General features: G+C 50.9%; 2 protein-coding genes across 15 annotated transcripts; one reads left to right on the top strand and one right to left on the bottom strand.

The window, feature by feature from the left end:
• The first annotated feature begins 1,428 nt into the window (after window positions 1-1,428).
• Window positions 1,429-22,690, top strand: OGG1 (8-oxoguanine DNA glycosylase). Of its 11 annotated transcripts, none has more exons than XM_005600387.4 (7): window positions 1,429-1,900; window positions 2,221-2,468; window positions 3,028-3,207; window positions 4,625-4,806; window positions 5,869-6,019; window positions 6,144-6,193; window positions 6,463-6,799. In XM_005600387.4, the coding sequence occupies exons 1-7, from the start codon at window positions 1,767-1,769 to the stop codon at window positions 6,550-6,552; spliced, it is 1,035 nt and encodes a 344-aa protein (XP_005600444.2). In that variant the 5' UTR covers window positions 1,429-1,766; the 3' UTR covers window positions 6,553-6,799. The 11 variants fall into 11 exon arrangements, 8 of the variants coding, with proteins under 8 accessions (XP_005600444.2, XP_070094590.1, XP_070094589.1 ...); XM_014731423.3 differs by having other exon boundaries at window positions 1,455-1,900; window positions 4,625-4,818; XM_070238489.1 differs by lacking the exons at window positions 6,144-6,193; window positions 6,463-6,799 and adding an exon at window positions 19,649-22,690 and having other exon boundaries at window positions 1,449-1,900.
• Window positions 6,736-18,045, bottom strand: CAMK1 (calcium/calmodulin dependent protein kinase I). 4 transcript variants are annotated; one of them, XM_023620017.2, is made up of 12 exons: window positions 17,537-18,045; window positions 15,341-15,455; window positions 13,477-13,608; window positions 12,214-12,288; window positions 11,966-12,104; window positions 10,745-10,871; window positions 10,571-10,646; window positions 9,491-9,603; window positions 8,827-8,905; window positions 8,643-8,730; window positions 7,122-7,239; window positions 6,736-7,013 (listed from the first exon to the last, which is right to left on the bottom strand). In XM_023620017.2, exons 2-12 carry the CDS (start codon window positions 15,421-15,423, stop codon window positions 6,931-6,933), a joined length of 1,113 nt encoding a protein of 370 aa, XP_023475785.1. In that variant the 5' UTR covers window positions 15,424-15,455; window positions 17,537-18,045; the 3' UTR covers window positions 6,736-6,930. The 4 variants fall into 4 exon arrangements, with proteins under 4 accessions (XP_023475785.1, XP_070094586.1, XP_005600446.1 ...); XM_070238485.1 differs by having other exon boundaries at window positions 12,023-12,104; XM_005600389.4 differs by having other exon boundaries at window positions 17,362-17,663.
• Window positions 22,691-24,581: the final 1,891 nt, after the last annotated feature.

Genomic DNA, 24,581 nt, shown 5'->3' with positions numbered 1-24,581 from the left:
TAAAACGACAGCTCCCGTTCCCCAGGCACTTACTGAGTGGTCGGCCCTGTGCTGAGCACCTTTAGATACAGTTTCATGGAATTCTTGCAGTAAACATGGGGAAGCTTAATAACAGGGTGGTTATAACTGCCTAAGTTCCCACAACTAGAAGTCGCAGGGCTAGGATTTGAACTCAGGTGTGTTTGTCTGCAAAGCTGGCTCTTGAACCTATGCCGAAGCGCCGCAGGAGGAGCCTACTGCCCATTCCTTCTTGCCCGTCAGAGCCTCGCCTGCTCTGCCAGAGGAAGGGTCCAAGCGCTTCAGAGACACTATGCCTGTGACCCTCCCGTTTGCCGGGACAGAGCAGGAATGTCGAGGGTTGCTCTTCATTCATGCCCGACCTTGGCATCTTCTCTTCTGCCTCGAACACACTTACTGAAGGGATGCCTTCCGAGTGCTAGGGCCCTGGGGTGCTGCCCGCAGACAGTCACAGGAAGCGGCCGCCCCAGGGGCTGGCAGCCGAGCGGGGCGCTCCCTGCTAGGTGCGGGGGTGGGACACACAGCAGCGGCAGATCCTGCCCTTAAGAACCTGCAGTCTGATCATTCAGCTACAGCAACCAAAAGCCACTGTTAGATACAGTTCATGTCCCCTAGCTCCGTGCTTTCCGTGCCTTCTCCAGAGGGAAAGACGACGTCTGCATCCCTCCTGGGCCCGGCGGCCGGGCCTGCACCTGGGCAGCAGACAGGCGGCCTCAGGGCGACACGTCCTCGGATGCCGAGCTGCCCCAGAGCAAGCGCCCGCTCCGGCCCCCCGGGCGCAGGGCGGGGAGTGGGGAAGGGGCGCCCTGAGGCAGCGGTCGAGGCGGGACAGCCCGAGGAGACAGGCCTCCGCCGGCGCCAAGTCTGAGGAGGCCGACTGCGGGGCCGCGGCCAGCGAGGCAGCCCTGGAGGGGCGGCTCGGCGGCGAGCTCGAAGGCAGCATCCTCAGGAGACGCCTCCCGCGGGCGCCGAGGGCCGGAGCAGCGTTCCGGTCCGCGTGTCGGTGAAGACTGGGTGCGTGGGAGGCCGACTGAGGGCGCGACTATCGTACTGTGTGGAGAGACTCGGCGGAGAAAGGCTCGCGGAGGCCGGCGGGGAGAGGACTTGGTTCTGCGGGCAGGCAAGCCCTGAGGAACCCCAGGGCTCTGAGATCAGGCAGAGAGGACTGGGGCCTGAGGGCGCGCGGGCACAGGACACCCTGACGCGCAGAGCGCGGACTGCCCCAGAAGGAAGGCCAAGAGCGGGCGGCGAGCCCAGCGCGCGCCAACCGCTGCTGAGCCTCAGAAAGGTCCGCCTACCCGCCGCCACGCCTGATTCTCATTGGTGCCTCTTACTTCTCCGCGGATTGGCTCGCTCCGGATCCAATAAGTCGGCTTGAGCCCTACTTCCGCTGAGAGCCAGGTCCGTCTCAGGCGAAGCCGGAAGAGTGCGCTTGCGCGCGCTTCCTGAAATCGCCGCCGCGCAGGGGACCGTAGTGTGCGCCCGGAGGCGGTGGAGAGCGGGTCCGGAAACGTCGGGAGGAAGGGCGGGGCATTGGGGCAGGAGGTGGGACGGAGTGGGAGGGGCGAGGCTTTGGCGGACTACAAGGGGAGGGGCCTGCGGGGAGTGGAGGAATTAAATAAAACTGGGCGGGCCTTAAATAAACGGAGTAAGAGGCCAGAACTTGATGGGCGGGCCCTTAAGGGGCGTGGTCTTTTGCGGCGACTCAATGGGCGGGGCCGTTATGGGGCGGAGCCTGATATGGAAATATGGCTCCCTCCGTTCTGGCGGGTAGCATGGGGCATCGTACTCTAGCCTCCGTCCCGGCCTTGTGGGCCTGCATCCCCTGTCCACGCTCCGAGCTGCGCCTAGACCTGGTTCTGGCTTCTGGCCAGTCCTTCCGGTGAGTCACCCTGTCTCCTGGTTCCTCAGCAGTGTAGGCCTGGGGTGCAAAGGAATGTTGGAGGTCATGGGAAAAACCTCAGGGTACAAAAGAGTAAACCAAGGCGCGCATGGTGAGCCTGTTATCTCCTTTATAAAGTGGAGGTAATAAGCCTGTGCAGTATTGTGAGAATGAAACGATATAATTGATGTAGAAGAAGGCACTTTACTTTGCAATTCCTAAATCACTTTTGTATATGGAGCAGTTGTAGGGTGGGAGGGCCCCAGAGGGTGCAGGAAGGGAAACTGAGTACTAGGGCTGCCATGTGCCTGGGGGCTCAGGTGGAGGGAGCAAAGCCCAGCGCACTGGAGTGGCGTGCTGGCGAACCAGGTGTGGACACTGACGCAGACTGAGGAGCAGCTCTACTGCACTGTCTACCGAGGGGACAAGCGCCAGGTTGGCAAGCCCACACTAGAAGAGCTAAAGGCCGTGCGCCAGTACTTCCAACTGGATGTCAGCCTAGCTCAACTGTATCACCATTGGAGTTCGGTGGACCCCCACTTCCAAGAGGTGGCTCAGAAATTCCAAGGTGAGTACAGGGCCTAGGGCACAGATTGGGGTTCTTGTATTTTGGATAAGTTACTTGGTTTCACCATCTGTAAAATGGGGATTATATCTACCTCATAGGATTTTATGAAGATTAGAGGAGCTAATACGTGTAAAGTGCTTAGACTATTGCCTGACACATAGTAATTATTATTACTATTATTATTGTCCTGCTGATCACCATAGAAGAGGGACAAGGATATTGTGCAAATCCTGGATTTGTGATCTGGGGCAGGTGATGTCATTTATTCTGTAAATATTTACAGAGCATTCGCTATGTGACTGGGGATACAACAGTGAATAAAACACACAAATCCCCACCTTCATCGTGCTTACATTGTGGCTGCTTTATCTATGGAATGGGATGATAACCCAGACCTCACAAGAGGCTATGAAGAATGAGAGCTCTGATGTTGCTCTAACAACACTGTCCCTCATTCCCCTGGGCTCCCCTGGAGCCTTGGTGCCTAGGATCTAAGGGTGGGCGGGGGCCAATCCCAACAGCAGGTGCTTCTCCTACCCCCTGCCTTTCTGATTCCCAGGTGTGCGACTCCTGCAGCAGGACCCCATCGAGTGCCTTTTCTCCTTCATCTGTTCCTCTAACAACAACATTGCCCGCATTACTGGCATGGTGGAGCGGCTCTGCCAGGCCTTTGGACCTCGGCTCCTCCAGCTTGATGATGTCACCTACCATGGCTTCCCCAGCCTGCAGGCCCTGGCTGGTAAGTAGGTGGGTCTCTGCCCCTAGACCCTCCAACAGCTTTCAGATCTGTACACTTCTCTCCTGGTCCCCATCTCCCATCTGTAAGCTTCCTACCTTCCCAAACACTGCCCTTGTCCAGACCCACCCTGCCTGGTCTGATCAGTCCCATTTATATCTTACCCTCTCTATCTGTCCCTGAAATGTCAGCACCTTACTAGTCTGTGCTTTTTGCCCCATGCATTCAGTGCCTCATCAGCAAAACATCTGTATACAGTGTGTGGTAGTTTGGGGTTAAAAGCATGCATTCTGGAGACAGACTGCCGGGGTCTAAATCCCAACTCTGACATTTGACTTCCAGTTATAGACCTTAGCACATTGTTTAGCCTCTCTTTGCCTATGGAATGGGATAATAATAGCACCTACCTATCAGAGTTGTCACGAGGGTTGAATAAAGGAATATACTTACTGCACCTAGCACACGTTTGGCATTTGGGAAGTATGCAGAAAATTTAAGTTGCTATCTCTGCAGTGAATCTAACAATTTTGCATCCAAGAACACATGTGTTCTTCACGGCAGCCCTGCGAGGCAAGTATCTCAGTTGGCATTGTGAGAACCAAGCTAGGGGAAGTGCTTGGGGACTGTATAGCAAGGAGACAGCCTCCCTGGAGAAGAGAGAATGTTTCTGGTGCTTAGAAACCCAGTCTTGGGTCTTAGCTCCCAGCTTAGTAGTCATAAGACCTCAAGAAATTCATTCACCTCTCCAAGCTTCTGTTAATTTCTTTGTAGAATGGAATAACAGTTTCTATCTAGAAGAGCTTGAGGGTTGAATAAAGCAATCATGAGGCGGGGTAGAGTGATGGGTTAAGAGCACAGGCATTGGTGTCCCAGACCTGGGTGCAAGATCCCATCTCCACCATGTCATTTCTTGGGAAAGTTACTTAACCTCTTCTAAGCCCCCATTTTCTCCATCTGTAAATGGGGAAAAAATGTCAAGTGTCATGAGGGTCCTTGAGAAAAGTAAACATGATAATGTACCTAAAGCACTTCACCCGTACTTGATACCCAGCGCTTGATAATAGAAGCTGTTGCTGTCATTATGGTTATTATTTTAGATCATGGGTGTGTACGCCCTTTGAAAGGTTAAGGAACTCAATTAGCGAGTTCCTCCAGAGCAGCAAGTCCTCAGTCCTTGCTCCAGTGCCCAACACGTAGTAGATGCTCAGAAAACATTTATAGAGGGGCAGAACCCAGGCCTTAACCCTTTTCTTTGCACATGCAAGTGTCTCCTGTGTTCCAGAGGGTGGTGAGGTGGGAGAGGGGTGCTTAGAGAAAGCATTCCTTTGGGCCAGAGGGCTCACAACGTTAGCCTGAGGACAGGAAGGATTTGAGGATGCCTGACCCGTGCTCCCCTCCCCACCCTACCCTACTCCCACAGGACCAGAGGTGGAGGCTCAGCTCAGGAAACTGGGCCTTGGGTACCGTGCCCGCTACGTGAATGCCAGTGCCCGAGCTATCTTGGAAGAGCAGGGCGGGCTGCCCTGGCTGCAGCAGCTGTGCAAGGCCCCCTATGAGGAGGCCCACAAGGCCCTCTGCAACCTGCCCGGGGTGGGCACCAAGGTGAGGACCCAGGTGCGTAGGGGCTGCCCTCACCACCCACTCGGAGAATAGCAGAGTAGGAGACAAGGCAGGCCTAAGAGCTGGGTGCAGGCTTGGCTTCTGGAGGCAGAACAGGAAGGAGAAAGGATGCAAGCAGATGTTTTATTAGAGAATATGCAGAGTGCAGGAAGGGTATAAAGCACATTACCTTTTGAATGCATTTTTAGAAAGGCCGTTTGTTCAGGTGCTTATATACGCTGTTATATGTGTGCAGAAATTTCCGAAGGAATCACAGGAAACCTAATAGTGGTTACCTTTACAAATGGGAAGATGTTTCCGCTTTTTATTTTGTCCTTCTCTTGAAATTATATGTACTTATAAAACTTTTTGTTTAATGTCAACAGGTTTAGCTAGCAGTAAGATGATTGGGAATTTGGCATTTATTGTTTTCTTTATACTTTTCTGTAGCTTAAAAAATGAATTTTTGTTTAAAGAACTTTTTATTTTTTCTGAGCTAACATCTGTTGCCAATATCCCTTTTTTTGCTTAAGGAAGACTATCCCTCAGCCAGCATCTGTGCCAATCTTCCTCTGTTTTGTATGTGGGACGCTGCCACATCATGGCCACTGATGTGTGATGTAGGACCACACCCGGGAACCGAACCCAGGCTGCTGAAGCAAAGCACACTGAACCAAACCAGTAGGCCATGGGGCCGGCACCTTAAAGAACTTTTTTAATGGGCTCTGAATTCCAGCCTAACATTAAATCTTGGTTCTGCCCCTTCCTGACCATGTAACTTTGGCCAAGTCCCTTCACCTTTCAGAACCTCAGTTTTCTTGTCTGCAAAATGGATATAGGACTACCTCCTTCCCAGGTTATGATGAGAACCTGGCCCACGTAGATGTTCATGCATCTTTTTAAAGCCATTTTTAAAGTTATTAATAGATGGTATTTATTGATTGAGAAAATAGAATAATAGTAACCTCAGAGTGGAGGAGGAAGCAGCTGGCTTTGGGGCTAGAAGCAGGATGCTGGCTGGATCCTGCCATTCCTCCTCTGTGGCTTACTCTGTGTCTGTCACAGGTGGCAGACTGCATCTGCTTGATGGCCCTAGACAAGCCCCAGGCCGTGCCTGTGGATGTCCACATGTGGCAGATTGCCCAGCGTGACTACAGCTGGCACCCCACCACGACCCAGGCCAAGGGTCCGAGCCCTCAGGCCAACAAGGAACTGGGTAAGGAGAGAGAGTGGGATGTGGGGCTGGCAGTGGGCTGAGGGAGTGGAAACTTCTCACACCTCTCCCTAAAACCCCACCCCAAGAGGGGCCAATTAATTTTGCCTCATCACTTCTGGTTTAGGAAACTTTTTCCGGAGCCTGTGGGGACCTTATGCAGGCTGGGCCCAAGCAGTGAGTGTACCTAGGCTTCCCCTCCTCCTCCAGCCCAGACCCCATAGGACGTGTCCCCCAGCCCAGACCCAGTGGACCCTTACACCACCACCACTACCCCAGGTGACCCAAAGGACTCTCCACCCACCCCAGCCCTGACTCCAGTGCACTTTTGTTGCCCTGGCCCAGCCCACCATGAACTCTTCTACCTCCTCACACTGCCACCAGCCCCACTGGCCCTGCCCCAAGTTGTACCCTCTCCCCACACAAACTCCTCCGCCTGCCCCCAGGTGCTGTTCAGTGCTGACCTGCACCAACCCCATCGAGCTCAGGAGCCACCAGCAAAGCGCAGAAAGAGATCCGCAGGGCCAGAAGGCTAGGCGGGGACGCTGGACAAAGGGATTCCCCAAACACCTTTCCCCTCCATTCCCCCTACTCTCCCCCATCCAGCCTCATGTTGGGAAGCGGGCTTCCTGCAACTACCTGAGGGGCCAGGCACCCTCAAATCAAGCAGTTTGCACAACAGTGTGGGCTGGGGGTTATCTGGGAGACAGAGCTGCCTATGGTTTTATCTTCTTCCCTTTATTACAAGAAGGAACAATAAAATAGAAATATTTGTATGGAAAATGCTGTGGAGGAAGGGTAGGGAAAGGGGTAGAAGGGGGTGGGGCAGGGTAACTTCCCAGTTCAGGGAGGGAAGGGAGCAGGCCGCCCCCAACCCCCCTCACACAAGGGATCCTGAACCTGGATCCAGGGCCCTAGAGCTGGGAGGGCAGGGAGGGGGACAGCTCTGGGCCTGGCTCCACGCAGCAGTCTCGACAGCAGCAGCCAGCCGCTGGCCCTACACGAGAAGAGAGAACAGAGTTGGCTCTATGAGCAGACCCTTCATTCCAGCTTGGGTGCCTCCTCATGACCCACCCATGCCCTTCCACAGGGCCCTGGTGCTCACCCCCAGCTGCTGGAGTCAGCAGCTCCCCGTGGCTCGCCGTCTGTCCCTGCCCCTCCTGGCTGGTGCCCAGCTGTAGCTTCCTCATGTGCCGCACCACGGCCGTAGCATTGAAGGCTTGCTGTGGGGAGAGCGGGGACAAGGGACTTTTGATAGTGGGCGATCGTGGGGTAGGGCTGGCGGGATTGTTGCAGTGGTTCTGTTATTTCATTCAGGTGTTATTGATTGATCCCCTAAAAGCCCATGAAACCTCTGCAAGCCTTTATTAAATTATATCTACCCATATTATATATTTACACATACATACACACACAGATATAAAATGTATATGTATAAACAGACATAGATAACTTTTTATATATAATTAATTCATATTCATATTTAATTATGAATTTAATATATTAAACAATATAGCATTATGTATCAGGCATTGTTCTAAGCACTTTACATAGTAATTAATCTTCACAGAAGTCTTTGAGGTGGGCACTATTAGTATTACTATTATCAAAGGAGAAAACTAAGGCACAGAGAGGTTAAAGTAACCTGCTCAGGTGTGTGTGTCTCATTCCCTATTCAACATATCCACTGAGGTGTCCCACATACCCCTCAAATTCACCATGTCCCAAACCAAAATCATTCCCCCAAGATAAGTTTCTGCCCCTGGGATCTCCATCTCAGTGACAGTACCATGGTCCACCTTTTCCCCTATCAAAATATTGAGCCAGCCCTCGACATCTCTTCTCTCCCCAAACATCCATTCCATCATCATTTCTTGTTGGCTCTACCTCCTGAATGACGCCTTGACCAACCACTGTTCTCTGTTCCCGTGGCCACTGAGCTCGTCCAGGCCCTCACCCTCTCCTGCCTGCATCTTTGCCACAGCTTCCTCAGGGGTCCTCCAGTGTTCACTCTGTGCCTCTGAGAATGCTGAGAGCCCTTTCTAAAAGGCAAGTTCCTACTGAAAATCCCTCTGGGGCTCCTTAGTGCCCTCAGGATCAAGTCAGTGCTCTACTGTGGCATCCGAGGCCCTGAGCAGCCCGGCCCCTACCTGCGCCTCCAGCCTGTGTTCCTGCCCAGCAGCCACTGCAGCCCCCGCAGCCCCTCCAGTCCAGCCAGGCCTAACACTTGCACTTCCCTGGCTCTCTTGGCCCTGGCCCTTTGCACACCAGTTCCCTCTGCCTCAGACATTATTCTGCTGTGCCAGTTGTCAGGTCTGACAGGTCTGTTGGGCAATTACCACCTTTATGCTCCCTCCAGGACCCTGTAGATTGGATTAGATGTCTCCTTAAGAATTTTACACTGTTCTCCCTCTAGACTTGGAGGTCACAGACCTTCTGGAATAGAGTAGGTGTCAGGGAGTGTTGAATGAATCAATGAATGAGTGAATGAGGTTCTTCAGTAAGAACCCCTGAGCAGCTACTGTGTGCCCGACTTGGTGCTAGGTGCTGTGCACACCGAGGCCTGGATGGGGGTGGGGAGGAGTCCTGGGGAGGCTGGAACCAAGGACTAGGGTTGTCGGCTCACCTTCCACTTGCTCTTGGCAAAGTTCTTCTTGATCTGCTCACTCACTGACTGGTGAATATTCTTATCTAGAGCCGTATCTCCTGCAATCCTAGGATGGGGGTGTGTGGAGGGTTATCTGTGAAGGCAGAGGCAGGCCTGGGGGCCCCAGACCCCACCCCAGTCCACAGCTTGTGGGAGTTCTCACCACGGGTGCTGCAAGGCCTGCTCACAGGTGAACCTCTTCTCTGGATCCTTCTCCATCAAGTGCCGGATGAAGTCTTTAGCTGAACCCCCAAGACAAGAGCAAAGACAGAAACAGCGTGGCGGTGCCTGTGGACACCCCCAAGACAGAACCCACCCCCTCAGGTCTGCCCTGGCATCCAAGCAAAACAAGAGGCCAGATCTGTCCATGTACTGCCCTACCCCACCTATAGCCTTTCTCTAAGCCCCCCACCCACCCCAGCCTTCCAGCTGTCTCCTTTTCTCCTTAAGAAAAAGTTGTTCTTAGAGAAGATTCTACACAGTGTATTCACACTGATATGTAAATGATTGATAATGGCTTCACAGGTTTGCCTCCTAATAGGAGGCACAAAAGGCAGATGAAAAGTCTTATGGTGGTGTTTTAGCCAATAGGAGGTCAGTGGGGGAGGTATTTTCAAAAATACTATGTATGAAGACAGAATGAATGCATGCCTACAAGTTTCTCAGACCAGGGCCAGGCAGAGGGAAGCATCTGGGGTGTCTGATCTCAAGACAGGTCTTAATCTAGGGCTGGGGAAGCTGACCAAAGGAAGGCAGTGAGGAGACCCCCAGAGCAGATGAGGAAGGCACCAGAGGCAGGGCTCAGGAGAAGGCGAAGCCTCAAATACCAGAGTCAGAGATGTCGTCCCAGTAAGGAGAGTCGAACTCGTACTCAGCCTTCAATATCTGTTCAAAGAGTTTGGCATCATTCTCGTCGTAGAAGGGGGGGTAACCGCAGAGCCTGGGCAGAGAGAAACTCATCCTCATTTCTACTTTCAGTGCATCCATTGGCTCCGGGATGGAGCTTTGGGACAGTCCCAGGGGTCAGGCAGGAACCACAGCAAGGAGTTGGCCCTTTTCTGAAGCAGGGGAAATCTACCCCTTTCTGCCTTGCTCACCGGGCCCAGCTACACTGGCCTTCTTTCTCTTCCTTAATGTGCTGCCATCTTTCCTTCCTTAGGGTTGTTTTTTTTTTTTTTTTAAAGATTTTATTTTTTCCTTTTTCTCCCCAAAGCCCCCCAGTACATAGTTGTATATTCTTCGTTGTGGGTCCTTCTAGTTGGGGCATATGGGACGCTGCCTCAGCGTGGTTTCATGAGCAGTGCCATGTCCGCGCCCAGGATTCGAACCAACGAAACACTGGGCCGCCTGCAGCGGAACGCGCGAACTTAACCACTCGGCCACGGGGCCAGCCCCCTTCCTTAGGGTTTTTGCACTTGCTATTCCCTCAGCCTAAATCATTCTTCCCCCAACACCTCGAATGTCTGGCTCCCTCATTTCATTCAGGATGCCACTCAAATGTCACCACCTCAGAGAGGCCTTCCCTGACCTCCTTATCTAAAATGGCATCCATCCCCGTCTCCCTACCCTGCTTGATTTTTCTTCATAGCATTTTTTTTTACCACCTGACATTTTATAGATTTATCTACTTGTTACTTACTTGTTTACTTGTTTATTTACTTGTCTGTCTCCTCTACTAGAGTGTCTGCCCCTTGAGGGCAGGCACTTTGTTCGCTTTGTTCTCTGCCAAATCCCCAGTGCTTGGCACATGCCTAAAACATAGTATCTATTGAGTGAAGTAATACTAGTCATTAATTGCTAGATAAAAATATGGATGGTAGGAAAGAAGAAATAGCAGAGGGGAGGAAGATGGGAGAGGAGAGGAGAAGTCTGGAGCCACATGCCTCAATGGCCAAGCCCCCACTCACAGGATGTAGGCAATGACGCCAATGGACCAGCAATCCACTGCCTTGCTGTAGGGCTTCTGAGCCAGGACCTCAGGGGCTACGGAGGGAAGGGGACATGGTAGTGATGAATCTCTGCCCTGCAGAACCTCCTGGTTCCTCCCCAAGCCCACAGCCCCAGCCCAGGGCCCTCCGCACCCACGTATCCTGGGGTCCCGCAGGCTGTGGAGAGCACGCTGCCAGGGTCCTCCATTTTGGAAAGGCCAAAGTCAGAGATCATGATCTTGGAGTCTTCCTCCAGGCTGTAGTACAGCAGATTCTCTGGCTAGGAGGGCAAGAGGGACAGTCAGAGAAAGCCAGAGGCTGGCAGAACCTTCTGTCTCCCCAAGCACCTCCTGAGAAACTTTGGCTCCCCAAAAGCCCCTGTGGCTTCATTGCTGCCATCTTGTTTGAAAGCACAAGAAACTCGAGGAAGTTCTCAAGGAAGTTAAAAGTTCCAGAAAGGGGGCCGGCCTGGTGGCACAGTGTTTAAGTTCACACGTTCCGCTTCTCGACGGCCCGGGGTTCACCAGTTAGGATTCCAGCTGCAGACATGGCACTGCTTGGCAAAAGCCATGTTGTGGTAGGCGTCCCACGTATAAAGTAGAGGAAGATGGGCATGAATGTTAGCTCGGGGCCAGTCTTCCTCAGCAAAAAGAGGAGGATTGGCAGTAGTTAGCTCAGGGCTAATCTTCAAAAAAAAAAAGTTCCAGAAAGGATAAGGGCCTCGGGAATGTGGGAGGGAATTTTCTGTAAACCTCAAGTAAGTATGGTGAAGCCCTAAAGAAATAATTTCTGAGCACCTACTGTGTGCCAGATCCTGTGCTAGTGCTTGATTTCATTTCATCCTTACCACATCATGCCAGGCCAGTGTGAATAATCCTAATTTACAGGTGAGGAAACTGATGCCGTGAGAAGCAAAATGACTTGCCCAAGAACCTACAGTTAGGGAGTAACAGGGCAAGAATTCAAACCCAGATCTGTCTCACCCCAGCACTCTTCTCCTAGACCAGAATGAGATGTACTACAAAACGTGAACCCCACGATAATCTCTGAGAAGTAGGATTTCAGGGGTTTCTGGCTTTCTTCTTTATATTTTGCTGCCCCATCTAAGTTTTCTACAGAAAGCAAGTGGGACTTTTATTATCACAAAAAGACACAAGATGTTATTTTGATAAAATAAAAGCACAATTCACCTTTGTGTCCATTTGAGTGTCCAAACTGAAGTGGGAGGAGGCAGGTTAGGGTTTACAAGGTTCATTTTGCAGATGGCAAGCTGAGGCTCAGCGAGGGAGTGAGTTACCCAGGGTCACACCCTGAGGAGTCTGCAGAGCCCCCACCCCTGGGTGCCCCAGCTCCCCACACACCCTCACACCCCACCTTGAGGTCCCGGTGTACAATGCCCAGGTCGTGCAGGTACTTGACTGCATCCAGCACCTGGAAGATGAGGCGGCTGGCATCCCGCTCTGTGTAGAAGCCTTTTTCCACAATGCGGTCAAACAGTTCCCCGCCCGACACCCTGCAGCCGGGGACACGGCAGTCTGACCAAGGGAGCCGGGGAGGCAGGGAGGCTGGGGAGAGGGCAGCAGGGAGAGTTGCAAGGAAGGCGCAGAGGCGGAGCCACTCACAGCTGCATGACGAGGTAGAGGTGGCCCCCACTCTCATAGATGTCATCCAGGGCAACAATGTTGGGGTGCTTGATCCTGAAAGGAGAATCGAAGTGGTTCAGAGCTGAGGACAGCTCAGCCACCTTCCCACCCTCACCTTGAAGAACCACCACCTGCAGACCTGGGTGGGACAAACCAAGGACCAGGGTCCCAAAGGGAAAAGCTGATTTACCATGATTGTTTATAAGGTATTGGAAGGCAGCAGAGTACAGAGGTAAACACTAGGCTCTCGAATCGGGCAGCACAGGGTCCAAACCTGCCTCTGCCACGTGCTATTTAGGAACAAGTCTTTTCACCTCACAGCACTGATCAATATATGATTTTTTAAATTTTTCTGTATTTATAAGTTTGTCAGCCTCCTCCACCAGAACATCAGCTCCACAAGACCAGGGGCTTTATCCTGCTCACCACTGCTCCTGCAGCTCCTGGTGCCGTGTAGGTGCTCACTAATATTCATTGAATTGAGTGTGACCTCTCTGAGCCTCAGTTTCTTCCTCTATAATATGAAGCCAATGATAGTACTTCCCTCACGTGAGATAATGCAGGTAAGAGGCTTGGCCCAGTGCCTGGCACCCAGTGAGTGCTCAATAGATGAACCAGTGATGGTGATTGAGCTTGATGGAAGACTCGGCTCAGCTACAACTTGCTGTGTGACCTCGGGCAAGTCCCTTGCCTTTTCTGGGCCTCAGTCCTCCCTCTGACCCCACCACCAATCGTGGAAATGATCATTTCGTCCTGCCCAGGGTGGTTGAAAAGCTCAGAGGAGAGACTGGAAGTGAAGATTCTCTATGGCAAGTTTCATATCAGCATGAGCAACTCACAGACCAGTGGTGTTGACTTAGGCGGTCAGCAGACAGGCATTTTCAAACTTGCTCAGTGGCTTTAATATGTGGTTGGAATGTGAGGTAGGTCTAAGGGTAACACCAATTGAGATGCGTGGGTTCAAGCCATGTTCGAGGGTTGATCTTTACATTGATGGAACACAGTAAACCACTGTAAATAAGCTGTGGCATCTCAATCACTCCTGTCACGTTAGCGCTAGTGCCAGCGCTCTAAGTAAAGGACCTCTGATGTGCTCCGCAACCTTGCCACCTGCAGATTATTACCCCGTCTTATAAATGAGCAAGTTGAGGCTCAGGGAGGTTAAATGATTTGCCCAAAGCAGCGATAGGAGGGGTCAAGGCAGCATCAACCCCGGGCAGGGACAGACAGTGGCCCACGCACTTGTGCAGGACAGCGATCTCGTTCTCCATGCTGCCCTCCTTGCCCTCCAGAGCCTTCTTGGCGATGCATTTGATGGCCACCAGCTTCTGAGTCCTCTTATCTTCTGCCAGGATCACCTCGGAGAAGGCCCCCCTGCAGGGAGAGGGGACTCATGAGGTGGGGAACTGGAACCCCAGCTTCCCTCCAGCCTCTCCTCCATCCCCTGTGGGTTATGTGAGCACCTCTGGACCAAGGAGGTGGGATGAGCCTCCCCCTATCACTCATCCACTACCTGGTGTCAGAGGTGGTCACGTGACCCAGGCCTGGCTAATCAGAGTAGTCTATGCCGTGGCCACAGTAATGTGATGCAAGCCAGGTTATTGGCACTTTGAGAATGAGGTGCTATTTCCTGCTAAGCTGGTAGAATGTAAGCCTGGAGCTAATGGTGGTCCTTCTTGCCACCACTTCGGGAGAGCCTGCTTGAGAATGAAGCCAACACAAAGGAAATCAGAGCTGAGAAATGGTCAAAGACAATTTCCTGATAACATCATGTGAGCCCCTGGATCCAGCCATGCCTGAAGTTTATCCCCTGGGCTTTTTGATTACGTGCATGATTGGTTCTGTTTTCTGCTAAAGCCAGTTTGAGTCATGTCTAATTTAACACCCTATAGAACCTTGAAGAACCATCAGCATCACCTGGGAACTTTTTAGAAATGCAGAATCTCAGGCCCCACCCCAGACCTACTAAATCAGAATCTGTATTTTAATGAGATCCTCCAGTGATTCGTATGCTCACTGACATTTGAGAAGCAGTGCTTTAGAACAGGCTCTTAGATTTGCACTACTGATTTGAACTAAAGTTCACTGATTAAAGAGGGTTTACTAGAGTATTCTTTCTACAACTTTTTGCTTTCCCTGGGATAATAAAAGTCTTAAGTCAAAGAAAAGCATCTCTCATGATGAAATCTCAGTCATCAGAATAACTAGTGACTGTGGTAGCCTCATTGCTGGTTTCTAGTCTTGTCTCTCTCCAATTTACCCTTCATGCTGTGACCAGAGTGACCATCTCTGAACTGTAAACCTGCCGAAAAGTCTTAAATGTCTTCCTATGGCCTGTGGGATAAAGTCCAGCCTCCATGGCTTGGCCTTCAAGGCCTTCCATGACCTGTTTCCCTCTCTAGCCTGTTCCCGTCTTCCCCCAGCCTCCGATTATAAGCTCCACCAGACTGTTTATCTCTTTCCACACAGAATATGCCTCTGAGCCTTTGCTTGTGCTATTCCTTCTGCCTGGAATGCCCTTCTCCCTCTCTGACAAGTGCACTCCTACCCATCTTTCAGCCCCCAGCTCTTAGGCCCCCTGCTCTCTCTGGACTCCACAAAGTCCTCATTCCCTTCCTTAACTGGAGCACAGCACACACCCTGTTGTCATTTTCTGTGAGTCTGTCTCCGCACATGTCTGGAATCAACTTCAGGGCAGAGACCAGGTTTGAGTTATTTCTGGATTCCCAGCACTGAGAAGAGAGCCATGCCCAGCTTCAGTTCCCAAACCCAGGCCAGAACTCCCAGCTCTTGGCAGCAAGTTGGATAAACTGGCTCCTTCATTCTCCCTCACTTCCTTTTCTTCACAGAAACCCAGAGCTGTGGCAAGAGCAGCCCCTGTTCCACCCACTGTCAGCCAGAGGTGAAAAGCCGGGGCCAGTCTGAGCCATGGCAAGGTCACTATAGGGCCTGGGCTGTAGGAAACAGGAAGTAGTAATCAACTGACCATAGGAAGTACCACCCTGGACTCGGCCTCCCCAGCCAGCCAGGGCCAGCAGTGAGGACCTTCCCAACCCCACCCCCAGCTCAGGAACAGCCCCCCTTTCTCTCCTGCCCCGAGACTCACGTTCCTAGAACATCTCGGAAGTCGTAAATGTCCCTAATGTCTTCTGCCTGCTTCCAGCTGGGGCCTTTCACTTCCCCCGGCATGGCCCACTGCCCCCCGGCCACAGCCAGGACTCCTGGGAAGGGGAACGGAGGGAGAAGACTCAGTAGGGCCCAGCCTTCTATGTGGGAACTTACTTGGGGCCCCATTCAGTCACCCAGCCTGCATTTATTCATTCCTTGATTCATCCATTTGACGAAATCATTCAACAAACATTCATTCATTCACCAGTCATTTGTTCATTCAGCAAATCCTTATGCCTAGAGGAAAATCCTTCAGGGTGGCAGCAAAATTCTTTATTCAACAAAATCATTCACTCATTCATTTATTCAGCTCACCTAGTTTCTCCCTCTCCAAATCCAAACACCCAGGGGGACCCTGACCTCTGGGAGGACAGTAGAGTAGACCCCAGAGCAGCTTGTGGAAGTGCACAGCCCCGGAAGATCCCTCTGGCCCCAGAACCGGTGATGCCCCAGCCCCACCCTGGGAATTGCTGGGGTGTCTCCTCTCCCTCCTCCTTCTCCCTCTCGGAAATCAGGTTTCCGGCAGCCTGGGCTTCCAGCAATGTCTCAGCCACGTTTTTAAATAGCTCCTCTGCACTGTTACCACAGCAACAGCAGCCACAGCTGGAGCTCCCTGGGCCTCCTATTACCCCTCTCCCTTCTGACTCCCCATCTGGGTCCCCACAGCCTGAGAAATGATCCCACCCAGCCTATCCCTTCCTGGCTTCTTCTCACTCTGATCTAGCCTGTCCCTTCCTCCGCTGATACCTCTGTCTCCTCCAGCAGGAGAGGGTGAGAATTCTCTCCCGATTTATCAGATGGAGCATGGGGAGACTGAGGTCGGTGATGGGTAAGAAGCTGGTCCAAAGTTGCCCAGTGACATCTAGCTGGTGTCCCAGCTAAGTTTGCTGAGGGCAAAGGTCTTGGAAGGGGCTGCCCTCAGCTAGTCCTTCCGATATGCAGCCGCACTGGGGCCCATTCAGAAAACACAGCCTCTCAACCCTATTTCAGGCCCACAGAGGGTAAGACCAAAACAGCACAGCATGCTGTGTGACCTCAGGGTGGGCACTTTCCTTCTCTGTTTCCTCTGTGGGAGAATGAGGGGAATATGCCCTGACTAGAGCCCCTGGTGTGAGATCCCACTCCTTGGATGAGATCTTGTTCCCAGGGAGAATTGGCCACCCATCCCAGGGGCACAAACTTCTAGGAAAGGAGACTTGATGGTAAGCTCTAGACACAGAGTTTTAAAACCCACCTGGAGGCCTGGCAAATACAACCCTCACAGTTCCACACATATCCCTGCAGCCAGACATACCATGCCAAGCCCCACCCACAACCCTGAACCCAAATACCTGCCCCCAGATGCGGCACACTCCACGCTCAGATAGCCTGACACCTGATCATACATGTCCACCCAGACATCAGCACACATGTCCAAAGATACTGCCCCAGACATCCTCACACCCAAACATCCCTTCCACCCCCAAACACACATCTACACACACCTGGACAGGATCACACACATTCACACAGACCTCACCTGTATACCAGACAGCCCAGATTCACTCACACCTTTCACCCTCCAGCTCCAACACACCCTAGAAGCTCCTATACTCCAAACCAAACCCCAGCTCCTTATACACCTAACTCCAAACACAATCAGTACACAATCGTATACTCCCCAACTCTGAGTTACCACCCTTTGAGCCAGATGCCAGCACACACAACACCTGGATGCACATCCGCAACAAAAACACTGATTCCCAGATGTCCCCACCCATAAGGATGCCCTTAGACACCAACATAACGCAACTCCGTATCAGATCCACATGTCTGTGCTAAGACAGCACACCCCAAGACGGCCACACACAGCTATACCTCCAAATGCCCAGCCCTTCCACAGTCAGGCCCAGCTGAACTGAGACACACACACACACCCCTCCCCACCTTCCTCTATTACCCACTCAGTTTCCCACCGACCTGCCTGGCACCTGCTGGGCCTGGAGCAGAGTGGGGGGAGAAGGGCCCAGCCCTGCCCATCCAGAGTCCAGCCCTCCCGGGCAGCTCCTCCCATCCTTGGGCAAGACTATCCAGCGGCTGAGGGTTCCGCCGCCCTCAGCGCCCAGGGGCGCAGGCGAGCGGCCCCGGGCGGTACCTGCGGCTGCCCCGCCACGGGGCTGGCTGGGAGGCCCGAGGTGGCTGGCGCGAGCTCCGTCCGCCGTCCGCCGCCGCTGCGCGCCCGCCCGCCCGCTCTCTCGCTGGGGCTCGGCTCGGGCTCGGCTGACTCCCTCCTCCCTCCTGCGGCTCTGATGTCAGTGGAGGAGGAGCCTGCGGCGGGGGGACCAGGGACTGCCAGGCGAGGCGAAGCGAGGCTCCCTGGCTGGGGAAGGGGCGCGGGGTGGGGGAGAACCTCTAACTCAGGTCAGATGCTCTGTGGACTCTTCCCGCCTTCGTCTCCGGCAGGGCCCCCATTTCACGGAGGTGACAACTGAGACCCAGAGAGATGAAGGGTTCAAAATCAGCAGTTAGTCCGAGGCAGAGTCGAATTCGAACCCCGGTCTATCTGAAGCCAGAGGCTGGCCAGTTTCACCCTGTCGCCTCGTGGAATTTCTTTAAGACCAGTTCTGGGAGCTCCCTTAGGGCTCTTGGGCTCTGTCTTTCCTCACTTTTTCCCCCGCCCGGTGCCCAGAAGGAAATTAGGCCCTCGGAAAGGCTCGGGAGACTGAGAGGGGTGGGAGGATGCGGGAGTAGGGAAAGGACAGGGCAAGAGTAGGCAGTGCAGAGAATCGAAGCCGTCGTAGGGTGGGGGCCCCATTTGACAGGCAGGAAAACTGAGACCCGGGGTCCCTCAGCGAGGCGTCGCTGAGGCTCCAGTCTCCTACACCTGTCTCTCAAAACGAGTGCGGTGCCCAGAGGGACTGGTGCCGGCAGGGAAGGGGGAGGCGGGGGAGCTAAATCAGGATCCTGGAGGAAGCAGGCGAAAGAGGACCGAAGTGGCACGTGACTGGACAGGCGCCAGGGGCTGATGGCTAGGAGCCAGGTTGGAGATGGGGAGCACGAAGCCGCTCCTGGGGCGGCAGGCAGGGGGCCAAGGGACTTGACTGAGGCCCTCTTGTGCAAGGCCTTCCTTGGGAAGAAATTCTGCGCGGGCTGAAGGGGGGGAGCAACTCGCAGGAAGTGGGGGTGGGGCTGGACTAGGGCCAGCCAGAGGAGGCGCCCACGTTATTTTGGACCCCAACTCCAACTCTATCACCTCTCCGTGCCTCTCCCCACTCCCGAATTCCTACATTTTCTAGCTGGGTTTGGGGAGAGGACAATGCTTACCTGAACTCATTTTCAACTGGCTTTTCCCTCCCTTATCCTGGGGGCTAGGTAGAAGGTGGTCAGTTTATTATGCCCATTTTACGGATGAGAAAGAAAGATGGCTGAGGTCCCTAGAAAGGCTTTAGACTTATCCAAGTCACACTTTCCCTCTCTGAGCCTCAGTTTCTTCATCTGGAATATGGGAATATCAATGACTGACTCGGAATTCTCCTAAGAATCCCAAGAGATAATGGATGTGAAGTGTCTGGAATACTGTAGGGGTTCATAATACAAGAGCTAGACTTAGTGTAAACTGAGGCGCAGAGAAGGGACCTGATTTGTCCAGGGGCGGGGGGCTAAGGGGCAGTTTTCCTTCTCCAAATCTCAGTATGTCAGACTCCCTAGTCCATGGAAAACACACGTCCTGCCCAGGGCTAAGCCCTTACTCTCCCCTATGCCCACCTAATACTCCCACTGAGCTGGGGCTGTTTCACCACAAATTCCTGCTTATCTAACTGACAACATTCCCAAGGTGATAAGGTGGCCTCTGTCCTTCTGAGGACTTGTACAACTTTTATGCTCTGTTTTACATTTTGCCTGCTTTTGAAAATGTCTAAGGGCACTTATGCTTTCTTTTTTTAACACACACATTCTTTTTTTTTTCTACTAAACAAGCAATACAAGGCCATTGCAGGAAAATTACATAAAATACTAAAAACACACAAAGACCACCCTTGCCACTGGGCAGATTCTTTCACTTGCCAAGTAGCAGAATCCCAACCTAAGCCAGCTTCACCGAAGAGGGAGCTATGGCTCATAGTAGCTGATGCAAGATGGAAGGAAAAACACCATGGACCAGGGGCTTGGAGATTAGAACTGGAGCCGCAGTACTCATTCGATTTGCTCTCTCTCATCTCTCCTTGTCTCGATTTCTCTTTGCACACTGGCTTCCTTTCCTCCGCAGAGTGATCTCTACCTGGCCAGAAACATGGTGTGAAGCAGGCCCAGCTTTCCAGCTGAAGCCAGTGGAAGGAGAGAGAGACTCAGTTTTGTGTATCAGTCTCAGGGAAGACTCTGACGGGCTCTGCGGGAGTGGCATGCCTACCCCTTGACCCCAAAAACAGTTGCCAGGTATAGGAATGAGGTACTATACTGAGCAAGCGTGCTGTCATGGGCAACCACACCAGAGTCAAAAGGAATGAAGGGGGGTATCTTGCCCAAAGGAAGTAGGGGTGCTAGGCAGGCATGAATAACAAATCCATCCCAGCCCTGCTCCCACCAATCGGAAATAACCAGTGTTCATATGTTCGGTACATATTCTTCCAGACTTTTTTTTTACGTACACACATTTCCTTCTACAGTCCCCACCCTCAATGAGCATATGTCAAGGTACCAACACAAAAAGTGAGTCAAGGAAAGTCAAGTAGGTGCAGAAAAAAAAGGAAATAATCATCTTCTCTCCTTTGTTGTTCAGAGGATGACAAAACAGCTCAGACTTCTCATCAATTCTTGAACCCAACAGAAAAGAAGCCATTGGAGGAGTAAATGATTTTCTAGGATTAGAGAAAATGGAAGAAGTCACAAGGAAAAGATGGGCAGGTTTATTTACAAAACATTCTTTAACTTCTGTTGCTGGAAACAAACCAAAAAACCCTACCCTATTCCAGAATCATAGCCAACAGTAAAAGGCAAACTTCAGAGTGGGGAAATGTCTTACAGACCATGGGTTAATATTTCTATTATGTAAAGAATACATAAAACTGATAAAAAACAGATTAAGAACCCAATAAATGGTCAAAGGAGACAGATGAAACACAATAAACATGGGACGTTTTCTAGCTCACAAGTTATCAAGGAAGTACAAACTAAATCATTTTTTAAATTTAACTTTCTTTTTTTCTTTTTAAAGATTTTATTTTTTGCTTTTTCTCCACAAGGCCCCCTGGTGCATAGTTGTATATTCTTCATTGTGGGTCCTTCTAGTTGTGGCATGTGGGACGCTGCCTCAGCGTGCTTTGATGAGCAGTGCCATGTCCGTGCCCAGGATTCGAACCAACGAAACACTGGGCTGCCTACAGCGGAGCATGCGAACTTAACCACTCGGCCACAGGGCTAGCCCCTAAATTTAACTTTCAAATTTGAAGTTTAAAAAACCAGTAACACGAAGACTGGTGTTAGTGTGAGCGCTGGATACTTCTACATTTCTGGTGGGAAAATGACTTGCTAAAATCTTTTGGGAAGTAATTTGGCAATATGCATCAAAGGCTTAAGTAACATCCAGGCCTTTTGACCCAGGAGTTCCTCTGCTGGGAATTAATTTCAGGGAAATAATCCTAAATTAGGACAAAGCTATATGCTCCAAAATTTTTTAAGAAATATTTTTATAACTGCAAAATTTAGAAGAAACCACCAAGAAAGGAATGATTAAAAACATAAAGTTTGTCTACCAGATGGGATATTTCACAGTTCATAAACTGATGGTAATGCAACCTGCTTAATAAAAGGAAAAAATGCGTATAATGTTAAGCAGGTATGCAGTTGGATAACTTCAGTGTAAAATGCAAACCACAAATTATTCATAGCAAAGAGTGCAGAGGCACACCACAAATGTTAATAATAGTCAAAAAATTATCTGATTGGGTTTTGTTTCTTTTACTTCTCTCTACATGCCTGTATTCTCCAAACTTTTTTTGTTGAGTAATGCTAACTTCATAATCAAAAAGTCACTTTTTAAAAAATTCTGCCAAAAGATAGTGGGTGTGTACCAATTTGGTGTTCAATTATTTAAGTTTTATTTAAAAAACAACAACAAGAAAGAAATAGAATAGATTTAAATGTCTATCCATAAGATCTTTTCTCTCCTACTATTGAAACAGTGGTGGCGCATTAAAAGAAGTTTGGGAGTCAGACAGACCCAGGTTCCAACTGCACCTCACCCTTTACCAGCTGTGGGACCCTGGGTGAATCATTTCACTGTTCTGAGCCTCAGTTTCCTCATCATTAACATGGCATAATCATACCTACTTTGTAGGCTTATTTGGAGAATGAGACAACTTAGTGCCTTTCACCCAACGGGCCAGTTCCCTTGTTGTCCCAGCACCGGTACCTGGTGCATACATAGCAGGTACTCAGTAGGAAATGAGACACAAGAGAGTTTTCTCCTGTTCCAGACGTCAGCTGCCCTAGGACAGCTGCTTTGACTATTATTTCTCCTTCCATTCTTGAAGCCCCACATGTTCTAGTCAAGCTCCTTCTGCCCTCATGAGGCCGACCCCTACTTTCTCACCCCATCAGGAGCAGCCCATCTTAAGAAGCCTGGAGGTTTCTCCAACATTTACCAGATCTCACTGATTGCTCTTGGCTAACACTGACGGATTCTGGGGCAATGATTCTTGTGCTTTTCTGATTCTCAACCCACACCACTTATAATTTTGTATGTGGTGGTGCTGGCAGGCCCAGGGGGAGGACATTTAGAAGGGCCTCTAAAGTCTAAGACCTGGCTTACAAAACTGGCTCACCACCAGCTATCTGATCTGGCCCTTCCTCTCTCTGTATCCTAGTTCCCTCATCTGTAAAATAAGGGTAATAATTTGACCTGCTCTGAGGTAGGGCTGTTGAGAGGAGCAAATGAGAGAATTCGTGTAAAGTGCTTGGTACTACCCTTGCTTGGTCTCTGGCAGAATAATTCTCCTAGAGTTATGTTTTAACAATATGCCCTGAGCTTTCGTCAAAGGTTGTGATTAGAAATCACCATGTGAAACTTAATCTCCATTTGCTGTCAGATTTATGGAGAATATTATCAATATGTGACTCTAGTTGAGAAATTTCTCCAGCATGAAAAATTACTGGAATTTTTGTCCCGAAAACTAGGAGATGCCCTTTCCTCTGATAGCAAACCTTTTGAGACTGATTCGTCTTGTTTCCATTTTTGCCTTGGCTTCCAGGAACCTTAGAGCTAAATCTGATGCTTAACGACAGCAGCTTCATTAAACCTGATGAGTTTATATTTGTTATTTTGTGAAACTCATTGTACACGTCGTCAATTATAAACTTTCTCAAATTCTTTTGAGAAACAAAAAGAAAGAGAGAAAGAGAGAGAAAGAAGGAAAGAAAGAGGAAAAGTGGGTCAGGGAAGGAAGCAGGTATAGTTTGAAAAGAGTGCTTGGCATGCCACCTGCCCACTGTATCAGCTAGAATACAGGTTTGTTTTCTCTAACAGACACCCAAAATAATTGTGACTTAACTAAAATGGAAATGTATAACAATCTGGCCATAACCAGTCCCAGGCTCGTATGATGACGACAAGGTAAGAGGGACCTTGCCTGCTTCTTATCTTGCGCCACTGTTCCTATGGTGTTGTCTTTGACCACATGTTTCAAGATGGCTCGCCACCATGTCTCATCGCAGCCAGGGAGAAAGGAGAATGTAGAGGGCACACCTCTTGGGACTCATGATTTCAGTTACATCCATCTCTTCCACTCACATCCTATTGGCTGAAACTCAGTCACATGATCACACCTAACTGCAAGGGAAGCTGGGCTATTTAGTCTTTCAGAGGCATATGTCCAACTAAAAGTCATGTGTTCTATTACTATAGAAGAAAGGGAGAACAGAATTTGGAGGACATCTTCCAGTTTCGGCCGCACCCACCATCTCAGATATATTTCTTTGCATATCACTGTGCTCCCGTCTGCCTCAATTTCATTCTCACCCCCTCTAAGTGGTCCAGCCTCCATGCTATCAGAGCGCTTTCTGATTCAGAGTGCTATTATGCCACTCCCCTGCTCACAAACCACCCCTGGCTCCCTACTACTTAGAAAAGTGATTCTCAGACTTTAATGTGCATCAGGAGTCATCCAGAAGGTATGTTAAAGCAGAGGTGGCTGGGCCCCACCCCCAGAGTTTCTTATTTGAGAGGGCTGGGACCTGAGAATTTGCATCTTTATTAAGTTCCCAGGTGACACTGATGCTGCTTGTCCAGGGACCACACTTTGAGAACCACTGACCTCAAGATTAAGGCCCTTGCTCCTTAAACTGCCATTCAAAGCCAGTCCCAGCCTGGTCTCAACCTACTTTCCAGCTTCCTTTCTCATCCTTCTCCTCCCCCGCCACACACCAAGGCCTCCAATCACACTGAAGTTCTCACCTCTCTCTAAGCAGGCCAGCTGTTCACACCTCTGCGCCTTGCTGTTCCTTTTGTCTGGAATGTCTTCTGCCTGGCAACTTTCTTGCCACATCCTCCCTGAAGCCTCTCCTGACCCTCTAAGCTGTTGTTAAGTCATTCCCTGCCCCAGGGCCCTGCAGACTTTGTCCATTCTTCTATTATTGCTCTTATCACCTGTGTCTTGATTGTCTTCCCAGCTGTCTCTCCATCTCTGGAGCCTTAGTCACCTACATAGCTCTGAGCTATGGCAACAGGGCCACTGAGTGAGGAAACAAAAGCACGAATGGGGAAATGGAGGCGAGGAGACTAGGTGAGTGAAGAGAAAAAATGATGAGTGAATTAATACATAACGAGTGAGTTACGGTCCAGTTGTGCTTGGTTCTCTCCATTGAGTCCTGAGCACCAGACCAGGGAAGGAATTTGCTCTCTGACCATGTTTCCACAAAGTTCCAGCCATCGCTTCCTTCTTAGCAGGAGTCAACTGGGACCCAGCATCCATCGACTCAGTCCCAAGAGTGCTCAGGAGCTGGCAGGGGCTGGGGCCGCACACTGGGTCATGTTCCCGACGTCAGGGATTAACTTTCGCCCAATCCTCCCTGTTGTCACTCACCCTGCTGTTTCTGAAAGTCAGTTGTAAGGCATTTGGGACTCTGGAGAAACAATGATGGTGGACACCTTTCAGAGCCAAGACACAAAAGGCTATGTCACCAAACTAGTTATAAGGTGTCTGGAT

Source organism: Equus caballus, chromosome 16 (assembly GCF_041296265.1).
Source record: "Equus caballus isolate H_3958 breed thoroughbred chromosome 16, TB-T2T, whole genome shotgun sequence".
Lineage (NCBI taxonomy): Eukaryota > Metazoa > Chordata > Mammalia > Perissodactyla > Equidae > Equus > Equus caballus.
Note: the sequence above shows the minus strand (reverse complement) of the source record. Positions and strands in the feature narration are given on the sequence as shown.

What these genes read in the sequence shown, in the direction of transcription:
- OGG1 (XM_070238486.1), top strand. Translation starts at nt 1,767, where the DNA reads ATGGCTCCCTCCGTTCTGGCGGGTAGCATGGGGCATCGTACTCTAGCC. An exon ending in CAGCCTGCAGGCCCTGGCTG is followed by an intron (nt 3,208 to 4,624) that starts GTAAGTAGGTGG and finishes CTACTCCCACAG; the next exon opens with GACCAGAGGTGGAGGCTCAG. An exon ending in GCACCAAGGTGAGGACCCAG is followed by an intron (nt 4,819 to 5,868) that starts GTGCGTAGGGGC and finishes TGTCTGTCACAG; the next exon opens with GTGGCAGACTGCATCTGCTT.
- CAMK1 (XM_005600389.4), bottom strand. Translation starts at nt 17,455, where the DNA reads ATGGGAGGAGCTGCCCGGGAGGGCTGGACTCTGGATGGGCAGGGCTGG. An exon ending in TTCCGAGATGTTCTAGGAAC is followed by an intron (nt 13,609 to 15,340) that starts GTGAGTCTCGGG and finishes CTCTCCCTGCAG; the next exon opens with GGGGGCCTTCTCCGAGGTGA. An exon ending in GGCGTCATTGCCTACATCCT is followed by an intron (nt 9,604 to 10,570) that starts GTGAGTGGGGGC and finishes CTCTCTGCCCAG; the next exon opens with GCTCTGCGGTTACCCCCCCT.